This window comes from Neltuma alba, unplaced genomic scaffold (genome assembly GCF_004799145.2).
Source record: "Neltuma alba isolate B1F8T4 unplaced genomic scaffold, ASM479914v2 tig00003564_pilon, whole genome shotgun sequence".
NCBI lineage: Eukaryota > Viridiplantae > Streptophyta > Magnoliopsida > Fabales > Fabaceae > Neltuma > Neltuma alba.
This window is the reverse complement of record NW_021633336.1, coordinates 73,609-93,709: the sequence shown is the minus strand read 5'-3', so window position 1 is coordinate 93,709 and position 20,101 is coordinate 73,609. Positions and strand designations below refer to the sequence as shown.

The 20,101-nt window shown below is 32.4% G+C and overlaps 2 protein-coding genes and 1 pseudogene across 2 annotated transcripts; 2 read left to right on the top strand and 1 right to left on the bottom strand.

Moving 5' to 3' along the window:
* Positions 1–1,735: 1,735 nt before the first annotated feature.
* On the bottom strand, positions 1,736–4,361 carry LOC114741919 (uncharacterized). The gene is made up of 10 exons (XM_028930169.1): positions 4,215–4,361; positions 3,842–4,115; positions 3,636–3,747; positions 3,415–3,542; positions 3,221–3,305; positions 2,982–3,117; positions 2,715–2,872; positions 2,500–2,620; positions 2,190–2,363; positions 1,736–2,011 (listed from the first exon to the last, which is right to left on the bottom strand). Exons 1-10 carry the CDS (start codon positions 4,359–4,361, stop codon positions 1,736–1,738), a joined length of 1,611 nt encoding a protein of 536 aa, XP_028786002.1.
* An 11,291-nt stretch (positions 4,362–15,652) lies between these two features.
* On the top strand, positions 15,653–17,707 carry LOC114741918 (TMV resistance protein N-like; annotated as a pseudogene).
* Positions 17,708–17,942: 235 nt separating this feature from the next.
* LOC114741917 (disease resistance protein TAO1-like) lies at positions 17,943–19,611 on the top strand. Its single transcript, XM_028930168.1, has 3 exons — positions 17,943–18,170; positions 18,279–19,040; positions 19,129–19,611. Exons 1-3 carry the CDS (start codon positions 17,943–17,945, stop codon positions 19,609–19,611), a joined length of 1,473 nt encoding a protein of 490 aa, XP_028786001.1.
* Positions 19,612–20,101: the final 490 nt, after the last annotated feature.

The window sequence follows — 20,101 nt, the reverse complement described above, 5'->3', positions numbered from 1 at the left end:
TTATCGCTATATCTGTGGGTAGATTTCAAATGGAGCTTGCGCTCAAATATATTACTGGAAGACATGGGTTTAGAACATACAAGCTATTCTAATATTCGAGCAATAGTAGCATCTAAAATGAGAGGCAAACAACTTTGTTTTTAATGCAATAGAAACAGGTATGTGTATGTCCTTATATATATGTATATATATATATATATAAAGACGATGTTTGATCTTGATGAATAGTAACAACTTTCTTGACATTAGTTTATAACCATTGGATAGTTTTATTTCAATCCGACTCCTTCAATCTCATTGGCTACTTCACTGTCTATCCATGCCATTGCTTTTATTAAATATTAATTTTTCATATACATATTACTAAGTGAACAGCACACTAACACTGTACGAAATTGATAGCAAATGTGGGAAATTGATGGGAAGTAACTGTGGCAAATTGATGGCAAGTGACTGTGGAAAACTCATGGTATTCACTTCGACGCTGTATCCGTGCCGTGTGGAATAAATGTTGCAGCATTATATTATGTTATAGAACAATTCTAATTATTATATATACTATATGCTTGTGCAGACCGAATAAAGATACTTTGATAGCAAAACGAAGATCTAACTTTTATTTCATTTTTATTATTCATTAGAGATACTAATTTTGGTCTTAAATATAACACATATTTATTATATTTATTTATATTTTCTGTAAATTATCCCTATGAGTACTCTCTGAACTATAATCAAATACAAGAGCGAGGCAGGATTATGTTTAAAGAAGATGATAATGGTATTTTAGGATAAACGTGTCATATTTTTTATAATTAACTAATTTATCTAACTTTCTTAATATAATCACATTAGTTAAATAGGTTTTATATTAAAGATCGGAGGAGTAACAAATAAATATTTAATCCTATTACAATACCAAAAAATATGTTTCATAAGTTTTTAAGCTTTATATGAAGTTTGTGTATTTATTTTCAAATAGCTCATAAGATATGAGTTTTGTTCCGCAGCAAAAGAAATTGCATAATTCATTTCAACATTTGTTGTCAATGGATTCTGTATAACGTATCCTTAAATATAATCCTGATGTTTAAGAGGATGTGTCCTCAAGATCTGAAATATACATTTATATGTGTGTGTGTGTCATCAATATAACTTCAAACTTTTTATAATCTGGATATTCAAATAAGATAAAGTGAATGTTTAAAATTTCAAGTAGAAAAATAAAACATCATTTTTTGCCACCCAATAATTGTTTTAAGCTAAAATTAAAATATAAAAATGTAATTAGCCTATTAGTCTGAATTTTTATGGGAAAACAGTAAAGTTAAAGTGAATCCCCGTATAAATTGTATTTTATACTAATATTGTTCCCACAATAACCTATATGATGAAGTCAATCATTTCCAATATATCGTCCTAGATTCAAATAATTCATAAAGATACGAAATAGAATCATTAACTTGAGATGAGAGCAACTAAACCATGAAAATACAACACAAACGTAAACTACTTTGATTAAATAAAAACTTACAAAGGTTCATAATGACACATACTAAGGTAAACAACATAAATGATACAAACACAACTTCATCACAGAACTAACTAAAAGGAAATACAAACTTCCAACCGACAACAGACAGAACAGCCACACGAACAACTTTTAAGAACTGCAAAGGATAAGTAATACACTTAACACATATAATATTGGACAAGACACCCATTATCTGTTACACTACTTCTCCAACTTGATAGTTTTCACATGCTTCTGTTCATTACTTGAGCTTGATCCAGTGTTAGTACCCTCAGCAATAGCATCCTCAACATTCTTCCTCACGACGCTTCTTTTTCTCCCTTTAACTGGAGGAGCTTTAACACGGTTGACCATATTTGAAAGTGTGACATCCTCTTCAGCAACACATTGTGAAACTAAATCTTTTTCCGCAATTAGAGGAACTCCTTGAGTAACATTCATATGTTCCTGACTTTGTTCCACAGCAGGTTGTGAATACTGAATAAAGCATGATCAACATCATTTATAAATATCAGAACAATTGATGGTATTTAAACATATAAATCAGAATTTGAAGGGTCCTTAATTTCCTCAATCTGCTCACAGAATAGTGCATTTAAATGGTGAATATATCTTACAATATGTAAAAAATGATTTAATCAAATTAAACAAATACCTCAATGGATGCCTCAGTAAATTGATCCATTAAATCTTCACATAAATGATATTGCATCACACTAATACTGGAACTTGGATGTCGTTTATTGTAGTCATTCAGTTTAAGAGTCAACAACATACTCTTCCCAACAGGATTGTCCAGATTTTTGGGGAAATCAACTTCCTCAGGATCCTAATCCATCACAAATCCTTCAATCAGATATAAGGTTTCAATTTAATGAGGCTAAATCAATCAACATTATTTTATATTTCAGTATACCAACAAATTAGTAAACATATCATATATCAAATTATAAGGATTGTTATACCTCATCTAGAATAACCTTCAACTCAGCGGCTGAATTTTTAATTAACTCAACCGCAAGTTTATCCCAGAATATTATTGAAGCAATTCCTGTCTCATCTTTCACAGTGTAATGAAGCTTCATCCTAAAAACATAAACAAAGTAATACATAAGGTAGTTTATATACTGAAATATCTAAGAATGCATAAACTACCATTTTTAACCAGTGCAAAATATACTTGTGGTCAATAAACTCTGGTTTCTTCTGACATGATGGGCATATCCAACTCTCATTCTCTAAACGAAGCTTTGTACCACACTTGGAGCAACCTTGATAGATCCAACCATATCTGGTCTCTAACTTTTGAATAATGCACCTAATGACAAAAGTTTCTCCCTGACATACAAATGTACAAAGTTATACTGATTAAAATAACTTATACAATATTGAATTTATAAATTATAAATTAGATTTAGATAGTATAACTATCATAAACCTTACTAACCATGGGTTGATCTTTTATGTTTGATATAGCAATCGGGCTTTGGTTGCAATTGATGCTAGTACGTGACTGTTGACTCAGTGGAGTTAGTACGGGCTGGCTAAGGAAGGACAAACTTGGAGAGCCATTGTCTTTTGAACTATAATATAATAAGCACCAACAAATTAATTTATATAATCAATTAAGTGATTAATTGAGCAATTTGATTGAATTGATTGAGTTTATTTGTTAGTTTTGCAAACCTATCAATCATTAGTTGCACTTCCTTGATGGGTGGGTTGAAAAACACCCTTGTGGCATTAAAAGAATTGCAAACCTGTGCTCTTCCTATATTTAGATAGGTAATGGAAGAAATAATAATTAGTCACAGCCAATAAATCTTGAGAACAAAAAGTATTCTATATATAAGGTCATTAAAGATTATGATATATCTTACCATCTTCTGAAAAACCAACCCTAGCCAGGTTTAACAACACCACAACAGGTGTCTGTGTATTCTGGAGCTGAGACATGAAAGCATCGCTGGCACATTCATCAAATAATATACATTCTACATTGATTCCGCTGAAATGCATGAACATGAATTATCAATTATCATCATTAGTATCTACATAAGTCATTGCACAGTAAAGGAAAAAAAAACGAAACAAAAGTTACTGAAAGGTTCTGTACTCAATGTCACTCAGCACCATCCTCAATTTATTCTTGGTTTCATTGTCCCGTCGATATTCTTCAAGAGTGCCAATTGATTTGACAAATGCTAAAACGTCTGGAAAATAGAGCAACACATGAAGTGTCAATAATTCAGTAACAACATAAATGATAATACTATTATTAAAATGAATGAAAATGATGTCAAATACCTATCAAGTATTCAATATTATACTTCTCATTGAGTTTCTCTATCTCAGCAAGTGGAAAGAAAGAGTAGGAATAAGATGGCACAATGGCTATTTTCTCAGCAACATGTGTTCGTGGAGTTATAGTGATCTTGAAAGGATGAGTGGTAGCTCTATATTGGCTAACATTAGCAGAGACCTCAAAATTAGCAAAGAAATAAGTCTCTCCTTCAATGATACTGTGGCGAAACTTGTCATGTAAACTTTTGGTTAGAACACTTGCTTGTATTTTATCCCCCTGTAAACAAAATAATGATTTCCATTAAACTAAAGCATTAGTAAAAAAAAACCACAAGTGACATATGCAATTTGTTAATATTTGTAAAGATAAAGAGACCTCTTTGTCTAATAAAACCATTGTCACGCAGAAGATATCAGCAGATGATCCCTTATGGAAGACATTCCATTTCCTGAAAACTCTTGCAACTATGTGCCACCTATCGGTTCCATCATTCAAATGTCTTAGGAGTGATATACGTGGCATCTTCAATAAAACTGAGAAAGTGTGATGAAAATAAAAGGTTGAAGATTGAAAGACTCTTAAAATAGAAATTCAAAGTGTTTCAATGGTGAGCATGCATAAAGGAAGTAAGTTATATTTATACACAAGCATAGCATTGTAAAAATGAAGCGGGAAAACAAACCACTAAAATTCAATGAAGAATACATGTTTTTTGGCGGGATAATATGAGCGGGAAGATGATACTAAAAATAAAAAAATGCAAGTACTTCAATGGTAAAAAATGTTTCAGAATAACTTCTACTGCTATTCATAGGTAGAGAAGGAGGTTATACTTACCTAGATGTCAAGCAAGATATTGTTAGAAGCAAGAAACTGTACGAAAGATATCTTTAGATGAACAGGTTGAAATGATGATTCAGAAATAATAGACACAGTCCCTACTTACATCATGTTAAAATACTACATTCATCTCCTTTTCAGCAGGATGTCATTCAATACATGTGTTATATGAAATCGTTTTGCAGTTTGTACGATGGAGATAAATGATACAGCTGAATAATGCAAATAGTCAGTTTGGAGGTGTGGTCCAATAACAATATAATCCGTAGCTCAAAAAGAGAAAGGCCTCAAACTTTGTATTACATTTGTATGATGTAGCGGACAATAATAATAATGATGTTCAACTTTTTTACCTTTGAGGCTCAAAGCTTATCTCTTCCCTGTGAAAATAAAACTGAGAGAGAATTTAATATTTCATGATTTGCCTCGTCATACCAAGGTCCCCTGTCTTGCTCTGTTTCCTCTGTCAATTTATGCTCTATTGGGTGCAGTTTTTTTTATCTATATTTGCTATTGTCAAAATTATTTTTTTTTAAAAACAGTACAATCCCTTCAAAGTCCAATCTGAAATCATCCAACAATATTCTCAACTCACTACATTTTAACTCAGGATGTTTACAAAAGTTCACAAAACTATTCGAGACTTGTCTCACAAATTGCGAAAATCTGACATCTATCAGCTATAATGATGGTTTTCTTAGCTGTTCTTCATATGTTTGATTGTTTAAAAAGCTTAGTATCTCACGACCTTTTCCCCCACTGAATTGATTCTACATTTACATCCTCTACATTTTACTTCAACTTTACTTTTTCTTTTTTTTTTATATAGAAAAAAGAAAGAAGAGTATGAGAAGCAGACTAATCAAGGATTATACAGTCCAAGAAAATCAATCGTACTCTGTACAGAAAAATGAGCAGGCAGAAATGGTTATCAGTGAAGATCTATGAGAGAAGATTTTTTTACAAGCAAAAGGCCATACCGACGATGTGTTGAGATATGCAACTTTAAATGGTTCAGAAAGAACAGAGACTCACCTCCCACTGACAGTAGCTGAAATACTACTTTCATCTTGGAATGAGCAGCATGTCAACTCAATTGATATGGTAAATAAGTAACCCATAAAGATATTATTATAGGTTGGCATGCGTAGTTTGAGAACTGAATAGATACAAATATGAAAGTAAAGGACAACTAAGCACAAAGAGTAGCTAAATAAATACAATGAAACAACTTTAAAGCAGTTTGTTGAATTGAAGACTAAGCACAAAGAGTAACTAATGATTTATGTCAGATAATAAAACATAAGATCATATATATGAAACATAATGTTCATTTAAACTAAAATGATAATGATTTATATGAAATATAATGTTAATTTAAACTAAAATGATAATTTTAAGATCATATATATTATCAAATCTAAATGTAGATAACATAAACATACCTGTCAAGTACATTCGCATCAGTCATCTAGATAGTTCAATCAAAAGCAATCCATTGCTTTTCAGTCAAGATCTTTCGCAGAAGATCTTGTAATTGTTTGGTATAAAATTTAGTCTGTGAGAAAAAGATTAAATCTGTGAGAAGCATATACACAACTAAATAAATATACATGATAAAAACCTCCTTCAGACGAAAGTTAAGCAATACCATACACAAAAACCTTCTTGAGATGAAAGTCAAGCAATACCATACATAGTCAGTAAGGATACAGATAGTACAATCACTGAGAAAGTATGGGCATGATTTGTAATGTAGAAAGTACTATAAACATAGAAGGAGAATAGTTAGTGGCATAGTCAGAATACTGTTGCCAAATATGATGACATATTTTAGCCCACCAAAAAGATATTGAGTGCAACATAAACAAATAAAAAGATATGAAACAAAAGATCAATAAAGTAATAAACCAATCAACTAAATAGAAAATACATCTCAGTTTCTCGGGCCACACCACAATATACATAACCCACTACATTTGATGTTCGAATCTCTTTATATAGGACTTATTCATTCCTCTTTCTGATATGCTTAGTTTGCAAAAAAAAAATAGTGATCGCTAGTGTCATCGATCTGTGATCATGGCCCTCTTCACAGCATTTCAAGAGGACTTATTATACAGTATACTTGAGAACTGGAGGAAGTGTGGAATTAGGTTCGTTCGAATCATTTGCGGACCTCTGGAAATAGCAGCAAGAGTCAATATGGCAAATCTCAGCCTTACCAGAAAGATTATAGAAGCAGGAATGACAGAAGTTGGCAGCGCTGAGTGGTTCGGCCAACGATATATAGCATTCAGATGCATCTATGGGATTCTTAGGAATAAGGGCTTCCACGACATAGAATGGGATCTCTCAGAATGCTACAATCTGGATAACATAAGCTTCTTCTTGCACACAGTACGCATGTATAAGAATTCACTTTCTATTCAAGTCCCAGATTGTATGAATCATTCATTGTTGATAGACAACATGTTAACAACCTCGTACATGAAGATCTTCCCAGTACGAAGCAACAACCTCGCTCGATACTTTCTTGCCTTGACTGAAACCAGAAGCAGAACAGAAGACAGATCAGAGAAGATGACACCATCAGCCGAACTGAAAGAAGAATTGTACTGCTCTATGCTCAACCTACCAGACATACCAGAGGCAAAGACACCGGCGACGGATATTGAAGAACAAATTTATTGGTCTGCCCTCATCTTAGCCGACACACCGAAGCAGAAGAACCCAACAACTAAGATCGAAGACCAAATAGATTGGTCTAACCTCAGATTGAAACAGATAGGCAAGGAGAAGATGGCATGGGCTAAGATCGAAGATGAGGAGATGGGGTCGGCCGTCAGCTTACCTTCGGCTCAAGAGTTGGGTGAAGATTTAGGTTTCGTAGGAAATATAGATTAACTTATCTATTAGGAACAAATAGTAAATATTAGCTCCAATTAAGTATCAGTTAACTATTTATTATTATTATTTATAAAAATATAGGGTCTTATTTTAGTTCTAGAATATTCCTAATTTATCTGGAGTGTCTGTTTAATATTTTAATGTGTCCTTGTGTGTGATAAGTATAAATTAAGTTGTGTCTTTTCTAGTACTTTAATGAAAATAGTTTATTTATATCTCGTCTGAATGTTCCTTCATTGCAAGCTCTTGACAATTTCAATTTTTTTATATAACTTTATTATATATATTGAGCAATTTTTTTTATGGAATTTTTAGTTGAACTTCTATTTTGTTCGGTGTATCGAAGAGATCTAATTGGTTTCAAATACGGTTGAAGAGAAATTGCCAGGAGAGTGAGAAGTTAACTCACAACAGCCAAAGAAAGAATACTTGGTCCAAACCGACGTCGCTTTTTTGACCATTTTAACACAAATATCAGAATTTTTCACGTCATTAATGTTTTTGACTATTAATCAATGATTAAGTATACTTTTAAAAATTTGTAATATCTGATTCATTTAAAAATGATATGATATTATGACATCAAAATAAATTTAATTAATGAGATTTGGATAATATTTTGATTTGGATTTCAATATATTGAATTAAATAAGATTCTTATTCAAGACTCAAATGAAAAAATTAATAATTAATTTTGAATTTGAATAATATGTTAATTAAGATTTGAATATATTGAACTAAATAAAGAGTGTAATAATTAAATGATATGTTAATCAGATATTTTGTTCATTAAAATATCATATCTTGGGTTTTATTTAACTTTGTTTTTGGTTCATGTTCATGTTTCCTAGATAGTTTAACCACAGTTCAATTATAGATTATTCATTTTGTTAATTTTCTATTCAGTTTGTAAGAATCAGATTCTGATTGTTCACTTAGTCTTTCATATTAACACTTCATTATCAATAAGAGATTAATAAACGATATTTTAGTAACAAAGTTACTTTTTTTTAAACATATATATATATATATATTAAATATTGGTGTTTGATTTAGCTTTTTTTAAATATATATTAATTATTGGTATTTGGCCTTTAAAAAAATATTTATTAATAATCAGTAATCAATAATATCAATAACTAATAATAAGGTGACGGAAGAGTGGGTGAAAGAAAAAGAAAAGAAAGGGAAAGAAAGAAAAATTAAGAAGGGGAAGCAATGAGGCCGGCAAAGATGGGTAAGAAGTGTTGGTTGAGATGCGAGCTGACTTGAGTCCGATAGAAAGGGAACCTTCTTCGTACTTCTTCTCTTTCTCCATCTGATTCTCATTCTCCCCACTGATTAAAGTTTCTTGTTCCTTCATTCTTTTATCTCTTGTTGCCTGAAATTATTTCGTTTTGTTTCTGTTTCAGATTAAAGACTTGAAGTTTTTTGCTTTCGATAAGAGATAAACTTATCTTCTATTATGGGTCTTCTTTCTTTTTATGATTATATATGGGGTAATGCCAGAAACCATTTCTAAATGCTTCCTTGATGAATCAGGGATCGACTAATTAGTGCGGTCATTGGCCTTCGAACTTGCGTTTCTATTTTTTTTCTTTTCCTGGGTTTCTGCGAATTTCAGTTCTTTGTTGTTACAGTGGAAATTGTTTCGTGGGTTTTCATTATCATGCAATGTAACCCTTCTCCCTCAGATTGCCTATGTCGATCAGCCAATGTAACCTCACTGCAATATCCACCATTTACTTCAGTAACACATGGTCCACAAAATTCATTCAAAAATCCAGACACATCTGAAAAACAGTTTGAAATAAAACTGGAAGTTTAAATCAATTCTTGATGAATGACTGTGCTTTTCATTACGTCCCAAGCATCTATGACTCTCGTCTCCTCCCCAAAGCTATCAAGGTATGTAGAGCTAACCTGTCGTCCATTCATGTTGACAAAGAACTTTGTGATCCTGTAAGGTCGACGCTATCTAAACTTTCCAACCAGACGTTCCAAGACTTCATCGTCTCCCATGGTTGGCGGCATCCAAATACCCTGTTCATTGGGGTGCATATAAAATAGAAGAATCAAACCAGGTAAGTAAACAAAATTTGTGAAGGACGAAAAAAACAAATACATACAATCATAAGAACATAAATCACTTCATGAAATAGCAAATGATCGACAGAGGCCAACATGTTCAAAGCTTCCGTCTAACCACGCCCAAATAGCCTCTTCTCCATGAAAAAATTGCAGTGAAGCTTTACCAGTATGTAAGCCTCACTTCTTGCACACGTTAGATCTGCAAGGCTGATCGGATCTCCCCAAAAGACAGAAATGATTTATCGTAATCCAAATGCAAGAGGAAACAATAAAAACAATATAGAAGATGATAAAAAAGAAACAGAGGCCGAAAGAAATATGATATCCCTGCTTCGCTGTACTAACCATTTTATATCCATCTTTGGCTAACAAAACGCGGGATATAGACGATTTGAATTTGAATTCCAAATACCACATGACTGCTTGCAGAGACCTCATAAACATCATTCAATAATGGCTTGCACGCAGCCCATAAATTGAACGGCGAATACAGCACTTGAACGGCTTATGAACAGGGAATTAGGTGATAAGCCTTATTGAAGCCGCATACTATTGATCGGCTTGGGTGGAACACTATTTTATGTTTCATTGATATTATTACAATTTGACTTAAAAATATATGAATAAATTTATATCGTTAAAATTTGATTTGAAAATTTCACAACCACCTATGATTATTATTATTTTGGAGTACATTTTCTTCCCATTTTTACTATAGTTGTGAACTGTTTAGATCAAATATTAACAATTTAAATTTATTCATATATTTGTAAGTAAAATTATAATAATGTTTTTATAAAAATGTTAAATTTGGACCTTTAAAATTTTAGTCTAATGGCCGTAAAGAGAAAAAGAGGGTAGAAGAAATCATAAAGGAAGAGAAGGGCGAAGGAAAGAAGTCAGGTCCAACATGCTCAGGATGCATCCTCCTAGCATTATGAGCAGATTTTGCAGCGTTGTATAATTCTTCATATCTCTCATCATATATATTCACCTAAGATTATGAAAATCAAGACAAAACTTCTATTATATATTTACCGCATATTTTGTAAATCACGATAAAAAAAAGTTACTTATAAGCTATTTCAAATAAACCCTGAATAAAATCAAAAGATTCACATGAAAAAATTTCATAGGATTTATAACTGGAGACCACAAAATGTAGATTAAGCTGAACATAAGAAATTACTGAGGAGTTTATAAAAACGACTTTCAAGAGATAGTGAGTTAAAAAATAATCATAAGTATTGAAATTTAATTTGGAAAGTTATTTTGCATATTGGCCTCTACATGCCTGAACAGTGCAGAAAGATTACGACTATAACTTCAAGCATAAGGAACCCAAATGCTTTTGCCACACAAGGGGAAATTTATTAAATTCTCTCTCAAATAAGCTAATTAAGCTTAAATTCATGGATAATACTGCCTGAAAAATCTGAAGAACCATTGCATGTGACAGGAGAAACTATACTCGCTCTTTTTGATAGCGCGCGTTTTTGTATGGCCCTCTCACCATATCATTGACGGAAACACTTCTACTACACCTGGTACTTAATAGTACCTTCAGTCCTAAATATAAGAATAAGTTAGAGATTCAATTTGGTCCTCAATATAACAACTCTATTTATTTTGTCTCTTATATTTGTTTATTTGTCATCAAAGTAGTCCTCGTGGTGATTATACAAGTTAAAGTGTTTACATTCCAATGTACATAATTAATAAGTATGTTTTGAAAAAAAAAACAACACCCATTTATTATAAATAACTAATTTAACTAACTTTCTTAATATTTACAAATTAATTATTTAGCTCTTATATTAAGAACTGGAAGTGATTTAAGAGATAGAGAATTAATTCGTGGATATTAAAAAAATTAATTAAATTGATTATGGGTAATAAATTAAATGTGTGCAGAATATATAATAGAAAGCTTGCATTTATTTTCCATATTATTCACTGCGACTATATTGGAATGGGAAAGCCTGAGAATCTATCCTTGCTTTTAAATTTTAATCATGATATTTAATTTCGAGAGACATAAAATCACTAAATCAACTATAATATTTTTTGTTTGTTTGTTTGTGGGGATGAGGGACGCCAAAGTGCTCTTCAATCCAAATTCTGTATTGAATTAAGTAGAAGTAGAAGAAAATATTAGCGTATGTTATACTTAATTATATTCGTTTGATCCCATATACACTCATTATGTCCTTTCAAGAATGCTTAAAAGCATACCCTGTCATCTGGTTCCTTAAAAACGTTACAAATTAAAGTTTAAATTTTTGTTCAGAAAAGTGCCCATATTTAATACCTGACAGTGTTTTAAAAGTTATTACTTCTGATCATTAATATAAGAGTTAAATAACTAATTTGTAAATGTTAAGAAAATTAGTTAAATTAATTATTTATAATAAATAGTTGCTGTCTCCCCAAGAAACCCTTATTAATCATATGTAATTGAATTACTCCTTGGCCTTGATATTAACTCTTTAATATGGGTAATCATCATATGAATAACTTAAGGGCAAAGTAGATAAATATTAAAGATATAGTAGATTTAGCTCTTATATTTAGAAGTAAATTAAATTTTTAATAAACTCTCTTGGAAGTAGTATTATTAATGCCCAAACTCGAATATGTCTAGATTGGAGAACAATTGACGAAGGAGAGGATGTCCTTCAAGATAACCTCTTTAGTTTTTTATTTCCAGAATTGTTGACCTTAGCAAATTGTTTGATAGAAGCTAACACTTGAAGCAATTGATTACCAAAAGTGAAACGAAGACTAATAATCCAAAAGAGGGAGGACCAAAAACACTTACTATTAAAATTGTAATCACCCTTAAATCTATTGACCCATTAAAAATGCCGCAAAAGTTGACCCTGTTGAAAACAAATTCATGAATGACGGATTAAGGATTTGTTCATCACTTAAACCTTGTGAATGGGAATAGCCCAACCGCTATTGTCGAAAGAGATAAACCAAAAGTCCATCTGAGGACAGTACAAGATTAGTGAATGAGATTTCATTATTGAAAAATATGTTAGGAGATGTTTTGGTGGAACTAAACCATAATTTTAAAAGTAATTTTATATATGTGAGAAGAATTTTATCTTGATTTACATGAAAATACTTTTTAAAAATGCTTTTTAATTCAACCGAATTCTAAAATATAGGAGCATGTCCACGACACATCATCATCTACAATAGGGAATCGCCACCTCAGTATTTCTTGTAAATTCTTTATGGTTGATATGAAAAAGGAAAAAATTTTTTAAAAAAATGATTGTTAAATTTTAAAATTTCAGATTAGTATTGATTATTATGCTCGTAAAGAAAATTAGTATAATAAAAAAAATGACAACATATTTTTATAATAATTTTTATTTAAAAATTTGAAATCCAAATATCATTTTTTTAAAAAATTTTCTGTGAAAAATAGATAAAAATAGAGGGGAATATGGGAATAGGGACTTGTTTTAGCTTTTTGCTTTTGTTTTATTTTTTGTTTTTCTCCTGACTTGGACTTCCTTTATTACCTTTTTAGAGCGGAGGAATTTGACTCGAAAATATGGCCAAGCCATTGGTACAAATAATATTTGGAAAAAAGATGTTAAAATACCCTAAAAAATATTAAATAATAAATGGGAGCATATGAATTTCAAAATTCTAATTCAGACCTCGGGTATTTTTTTGAAAATTTCAAATATCGTAAAATTACACAAATGTCTTTTATGTTTTTTAAATATTGCCACTTCAGCACTTCCAGCCACCAGAGCTCAGATGCTGGCAATCTTGTCGACGACCAGCTACTAGAGCTCCAGGGACATGTTATCGGAACTCTGGTGACCGGTTGCGAAGCTCCGGTGACTATTGTTTCTTATATATTAACTACTCTTTTTTTAACTATTAACTATATTTGTTTTTAAACTCTAATGACTACTCTGGTTAAATTACTGACTACTCTAGTATTGCTATTGAATACTTTTATTTTTAAAATTTTGATGATTACTTTTATTTAGCTATTAACTATTCTAGTTTTATTATTGACTACTTTTGTTTTAAAAAATCAAAAAATGCATTAAGTGTTGTTGGAGATTTAGTGACTACTTTTTGTTTAGTTATTTACTACTCTTGTGTAGTCAATAGCTATATAAAAATAGTCACCGGAACTTTGAAAACAAAAGTAGTCAACAGCTAAACTAAAGTAGTCAATAACTATATGAAAATAGTTATCGAGAGTAAAAACAGTATTGTCATTTTATAAGATTTGAAAATTCTAAAGTAGTACCTGGGGTCTAAATTATGATTTTAAAATTCCCCTACTCTTATTTGTTATTTAGTATTTTTAAACGTATTTTACTGTCTATTTTTCCAATTTTGTAATAACTTCTCTACCAAGTTTCTGAAGGTCCACAAAAAATCCACGAAGTTTCTTCTTGGTCGTGGTATTTCTCTTGTATTTCCTGCCCTTCGTTCTCGTTGTTCGTGGACGAGCAGGTGAGTCTCATTAACTTGTGTGTTTTCAGTCCTCTGTTTTGGGGATTACGTTTTCTGTTGGCCTGTTAGCTTCCATATTCAATCTTGATTGTGGGTATTGACAATGGCTGTGGAAAGAAGTTCTGCAGACTGGCTTTGAAATTTCTTCTAACTTGGTGAAACATTCCTCCTTGAGTTTTTTTCACACACATCCTGGTTCAATCCTTCATTGTTCTTTACTCTGATATTAAGAAATATTTTAATTTTTTTTTTTAAATTTTCCGCACACTTAATGGTTCATCAATTCTTCATTGTTCGTCCATTTTTGCTTTCTATAATGCTTATATTTTGTTGGGGTTTTACATTTCAGCCATGAACTCTCCACTTGTCTCTCGCCTCCTTGTGAACTGCTCTTCTTCTTAGGGTCTTTACTATATCTCTGTTTCTTCGTCGACCTTAATTTAAGCAATTTAAGTCTTCGTTGGTGATGTTTTCCGGTTGTCCGATTCATGCTAAGCACATTTTTAAATATATATTTTTCTCTATCTTCTCTTGTTTCTTTCTTGTACTACGTCCATCCTGACACTTGAGTGAGGAGTTGCAGAGTTCAAAGCACAAATCTGCTGTGGCCAACCATTCCAATACCTAGGCATGTGGATTATCTATTCAATTATAACAATTATCCTTTTATAGTTCTTTAATGGCGACGTTACTGAAATTTCTCACATACCAATAGCTATAGCCCACGAGCCAGTTATACGTAAAGTTCAGAAGATTTAGTTTAATTTTTAGTTTTTACAACCAGAACCTTTTGCAGCCTTGGAGTTTGCCCTTCACGTTGCTTTCACGTTGCAGGTACAACGAACTTTTATTTTCGTAACGATCCATTAATTTCAATGTCTCTTACTGAGTGTAGAGTGCAGATTTTTATGCTCAACAGAATTTTTTTGGGGAAAAAAAAGACCTCCTAATATGTAAAATTATGATTTGGGACCCTAAGTTTAGAAAAAATAGCAAATAAGGACCAGGTCTCACTTTTGCAAATATGAAATGTGAGTGAAATATCTAAAATGCTTCTCAGCCAAATTGTGATTTGGTCTACTGAAATTGTTATTCGTTAAAGTGAACTTGTCATTTCTCATAGTTAACTCTTCATTTGGTATACCCTCAATCAAGTTGTGATTTGGTCTACTGAAGTTTTCATTCGCTAAAGTGAACTTGTAATTTTTCATAGTCAACTTATCATTTGGCTGAGGGGTATTTTAGACACTTTACTTGATTTCATATTTGCAAAAAAAGACCTGGTCTTATTTATTATTTTTCAAATTGAGGGTCTCAAATCGCAATTTTATATATTGGGAGTTTTTATTTGCAATTTTTTCTTTTTCTTTTTTTTTTTCCTTTTGAACTATGGGAAAATATTTCAGCTAACTATGAATTTTCTAGGGTTAGTATTGTACATTTTTTTTGTACCGTCAGCTTTATGGTTTGTATGTCTGAAGCCGATAAGAACATTGAATCGAGTCTTAGTCCAGACAGGGTATAACTTTTCTACATTGTTTCTTTGTCGTTTTCTTTTCTTTTCTTTGTTTTGGGTCTTAAAGGAGAATGTTGTGTGTTTTTGCTCATAATTGGCTAGCTGGAAGAGCGCCAATTCACCATTATATTCTCTTCTTTCTTACATAACTTATTACTAATAAAGGATCAGTCCACCTTCATCAGTTGAACTTAACATTTTCAGTGTGATATTTTAGATATTCAATTCTCTACTGCAAGAGGGATTAGCATGGCAGTTCAAGCAATATCTTCCACTTCCTTCAACTATGAATGGAAATACGATGTCTTCCTCAATTTTAGAGGTGAAGATACCCGTAATGGTTTCACAGGTCACCTTTATTTAGCTCTTTGTGAAAATGGAATCCGCACCTTCATGGATGATGAAGAGCTTAGAAAAGGGGATGAAATTACACCAGCACTTTTCAAAGCAATTGAACAGTCTAGGATGGCCATCGTTATATTCTCTAATGACTATGCATCCTCCACGTTTTGCCTCAATGAACTTGTCACAATTCTACAATTTATTAAGGGAAACAGCCGGTTGGTTTTGCCAATTTTTTATGATGTGGAACCTTCACACGTGCGGCATCAAGAAGGGAAGTATAGAGAAGCCCTGGCTATGCATGAGAGGAAGTTAAAAGATAATGTGGATAAGTTGCAAAGATGGAAGGTTGCATTACATGAAGCAGCCAATATATCAGGTTTTCACCATACTGTTGGGTAAGTTACAACCTATACCTCTTATTTTACTTTGTATTGGATGTTTAGATGCATCATATTAAATGTATATAGGAATAAGCTAACTTTACTTGCTTCATGAATGAATTTAGTTTGATTTGATTTGAAATTTAGTAATGACATAAATTTTGTAATTTGTCAGGCATGGATATGAGTATCAATTCATTCAAAGGATTGTTAGAGAGATCTCTAGTAAGATCAACAGGAATCCTTTGCATATTGCAGACTATCCAGTTGGACTGGAGTCTCGAGTGTTAAAAATTAATTCTCTTCTAAGAGTTGAGTTGGACAATGAAGTCAACATGATAGGAATATGTGGAATTGGAGGAGTTGGGAAAACGACAATTGCACGTGCTGTATATAACTCAGTTGCTGATAACTTTGAAGGTTTATGCTTTCTCCATGATGTCAAAGAAAATTCAAGTAAACTTGGCCTTGAACAAATGCAAGAGAGAATGCTTTCAAAAATTATAGGGCTGTATATCAAGCTGGTGGATGTTAATGAAGGAATTGCTGTAATAAAACGAAGACTCACTCAAAAGAAAGTTCTTTTGATTCTTGATAATGTTGATAAACGAGAGCAATTGGAAAAACTCGCTGGTGATTGTTATTGGTTTGGTTCTGGCAGTAGGATTATTATTACAACAAGGGATAGACAGTTACTTAAAAGGCATGGTGTTGAAACAATATATGACGTGAGGGAATTCAATGAGGAAGAATCTCTTGAATTGTTAAGCTGGAATGCCTTTAAAAGTTGTAACGTTCATCCAAGTTAAAGGGAAGTTGTGAGTTGTGCAATACAGTATGCCCAAGGCCTTCCACTAGTTCTCGAAGTAATAGGTTCTCACTTGTTTGGTAAGTGTATAAATGATTGGAAATCTGCATTAGATGTCTATAAAAGAATTCCAAACAAAGAAATTCAACAAGTACTACAAGTAAGCTATAATAGCTTGCAAGAGGGAGAGCAGGTAACTTTCCTTGATATTGCTTGTTTTTTTAAAGGGAAAGAGTTGGAACATGTCAAAGATATGGTGGAACTTGCTCATGGTTTCGATCCAAAATATTGTATTGGAGTGTTGAAAGACAAATGCCTCATAAAGATTGAAAATGGTTGTATTAAAATGCATGACTTGATACAAGCCATGGGAAGAGAAATCATTCGTCATGAATCACCGAGAGAGCCGGGAAAACGAAGTAGATTATGGTCCCATGAAGATATTATTCATGTTCTGCAAAAAAAATACGGTGAATGACTCTGATATGGGTGATTTAATTTTTCTTTTTGTACCTTGACACATAGAGTGTTATTGTTTTATTCAAAATTTTATCATTTTTGGTGGCATGTTTGCCGATTAAAATTATTAGAACAAAATTTTTTTTCCTTTATAGTATCTGAAACTTCTAACTCGTGATTGACTTTAAATTTTTGTCTATTAATAGGGTACAGAAAAAATTGTTGTTATAATTCAGGAGCATCAGTGTGGAAATATGAAAATAAATTGGGACAGAGTGGCTTTCAGAAGGATGACAAATCTAAAAATACTTTTTCTCAAGGAGGCCTGGTTTTTAAATGGTCCTCTGAATCTTCCAGATTGTTTAACCGTGTTGCAGTGGTGGGGATACCTGGCATCTTGTTTACCAACTAATTTTGATCCTTCAAACCTCGCTGTGCTTGACTTGCGAGGAGGTTGCTTACGGTCTTTGGAACCTAAAATAGTGAGTATATTACTTTCTAAGTTCATTATATGCTTATTTTTATCCGGGTAATCAAGTTATGTGTTAATGAAAAATTCCACTAACTATTTTATGGTTTTCTTCCTGCAGAAATGGGAGAATATGACAACTTTGAATCTTAGAAAATGTCAATTTATAAGCCAGATTCCTGATGGATCCGGCTTCCCAAACCTAGTTGAACTAAACCTGGAAGGTTGTTACAATTTAATTGAAATTCCTGATTCAATGGGATTTTTGGAGAAACTTGAAATCTTTAATGTTAGATACTGTACAAAGCTCAGGGCTTTTCCTCGTGCAATCAAGATGCCCAATCTTCTACACCTCGGACTTGAAGGCTGTAGAAATCTTGAGAAATTTCCAGAGATATTAGAAAAGATGCAATATATAGAAAATCTTGATTTGAGTGATAGAGACTTAGAATTGCCATTTTCAATTTGCAACATAACTGGGCTTCGAAATTTGAATATGAGAGGATGTGGAAGAGTTATTCTGCTACCAAGTAACCTTGCTATGTTACAAAGACTAGAAGGGACATGTAATGAAGATCGTAGAGAAGGCCAAGAAGAAGCAAGCTTCCTGTTGTGTCCTAATGTGGAGGTGATTAGGCTTCCTGGGTGCGATATATCAGATGCATTCCTTCCTATATGTCTTACTTGGTTCTCCAATGTGAAATGCTTAAACCTTTCTGTTAATGGTTTTTCAATCATCCCGGCGTGCATTAAAGACTGTTGTTTCTTGGAGAAGCGTTATGTTGATCCTTCCAAACATCCGAGAGAAATAAATGGGATTCCCCCAAAATTAGAAGAATTATGGGCACGAGATTGCTTATGGAGAAGAACATCACTGAGCCAGGTTTGGTTGCGTTTCATATTCTGATATTCCAATCCATTTTAATCTGATTCTTTTATGCACCTAAACATTTTTTCTTGATCTTTGACAGGAATTACAAGAGGGTAGTGACACACTTTTTTTCGTGCCTGGATCAGCAATTTTTGAATGGATTCACCATAGCAGCAGGGGACAGTCCATATCTTTCTGGTTTCGCGGCAGAGCGCCAATGATCTGTCTCTGTTTTGTTAGAAAACAAATGGTACTTGATGTTTTAAGTGCTGAGGTAAATGTTAATGGTAGGATAACATTGTTCAATGAAGGCGATATGATGAAGGACACTATGATAATCTATTGTTCAATGTCATCTCATTATATGTTAATGAGTTGGGATATTAAGATCACTGATGAAATAGGCCCTCTGCTTCTTAGTGGGTGGAATCATGTTGAGATTTGTATATATGAAGATGTGTGGAGGCATTTGAAAGAGATGGGAATCCATGTAAAGGAAGAAGATGGTAGAATGGAGGATATCCGATTCACGAATCCTTATAAAAGGACAAAAGTTGAAGTTTCGCAGTGGCAACTTGATTAAAGTGTGAAATGACACCACAACTCAAAAAGGTCTTTTTTCTTTTTCTTTTTTGTGTTTTGTTTTAGCTCTGACTCTTGCGTCCTTGTCAAAATTATCTCATCCAAAAACATTTGACTATGCCTATGATGAATGAATTAAAAGAGAATTATAACGAGGTCCTATGAAAAGAAAATAACTATGAAAAAGGCTTGATAACAAGTTAGGAGTTGTCATTTCCTACCATATAAGTTGACATTATAAGTTGTTCAGTTTGTTATTAGAATTTTTTAATAATTATATTTCTTTTTTTGATACTTCATTGCGATTCTCCTATGCGTTAATGCACTTGTACCTTTCAATAGATTAAGCGGCAAACATGGAGGATATGAGAGACAAATGATAAAGCAGCCATCAAGTCTTTGAGAGCAATGATAATGTCATTAAACCCGAAGGAAAGGGTATAGTAATATGCGGAGACGGCTCCAGTGAAGATATACCAGAGGCATTGTAA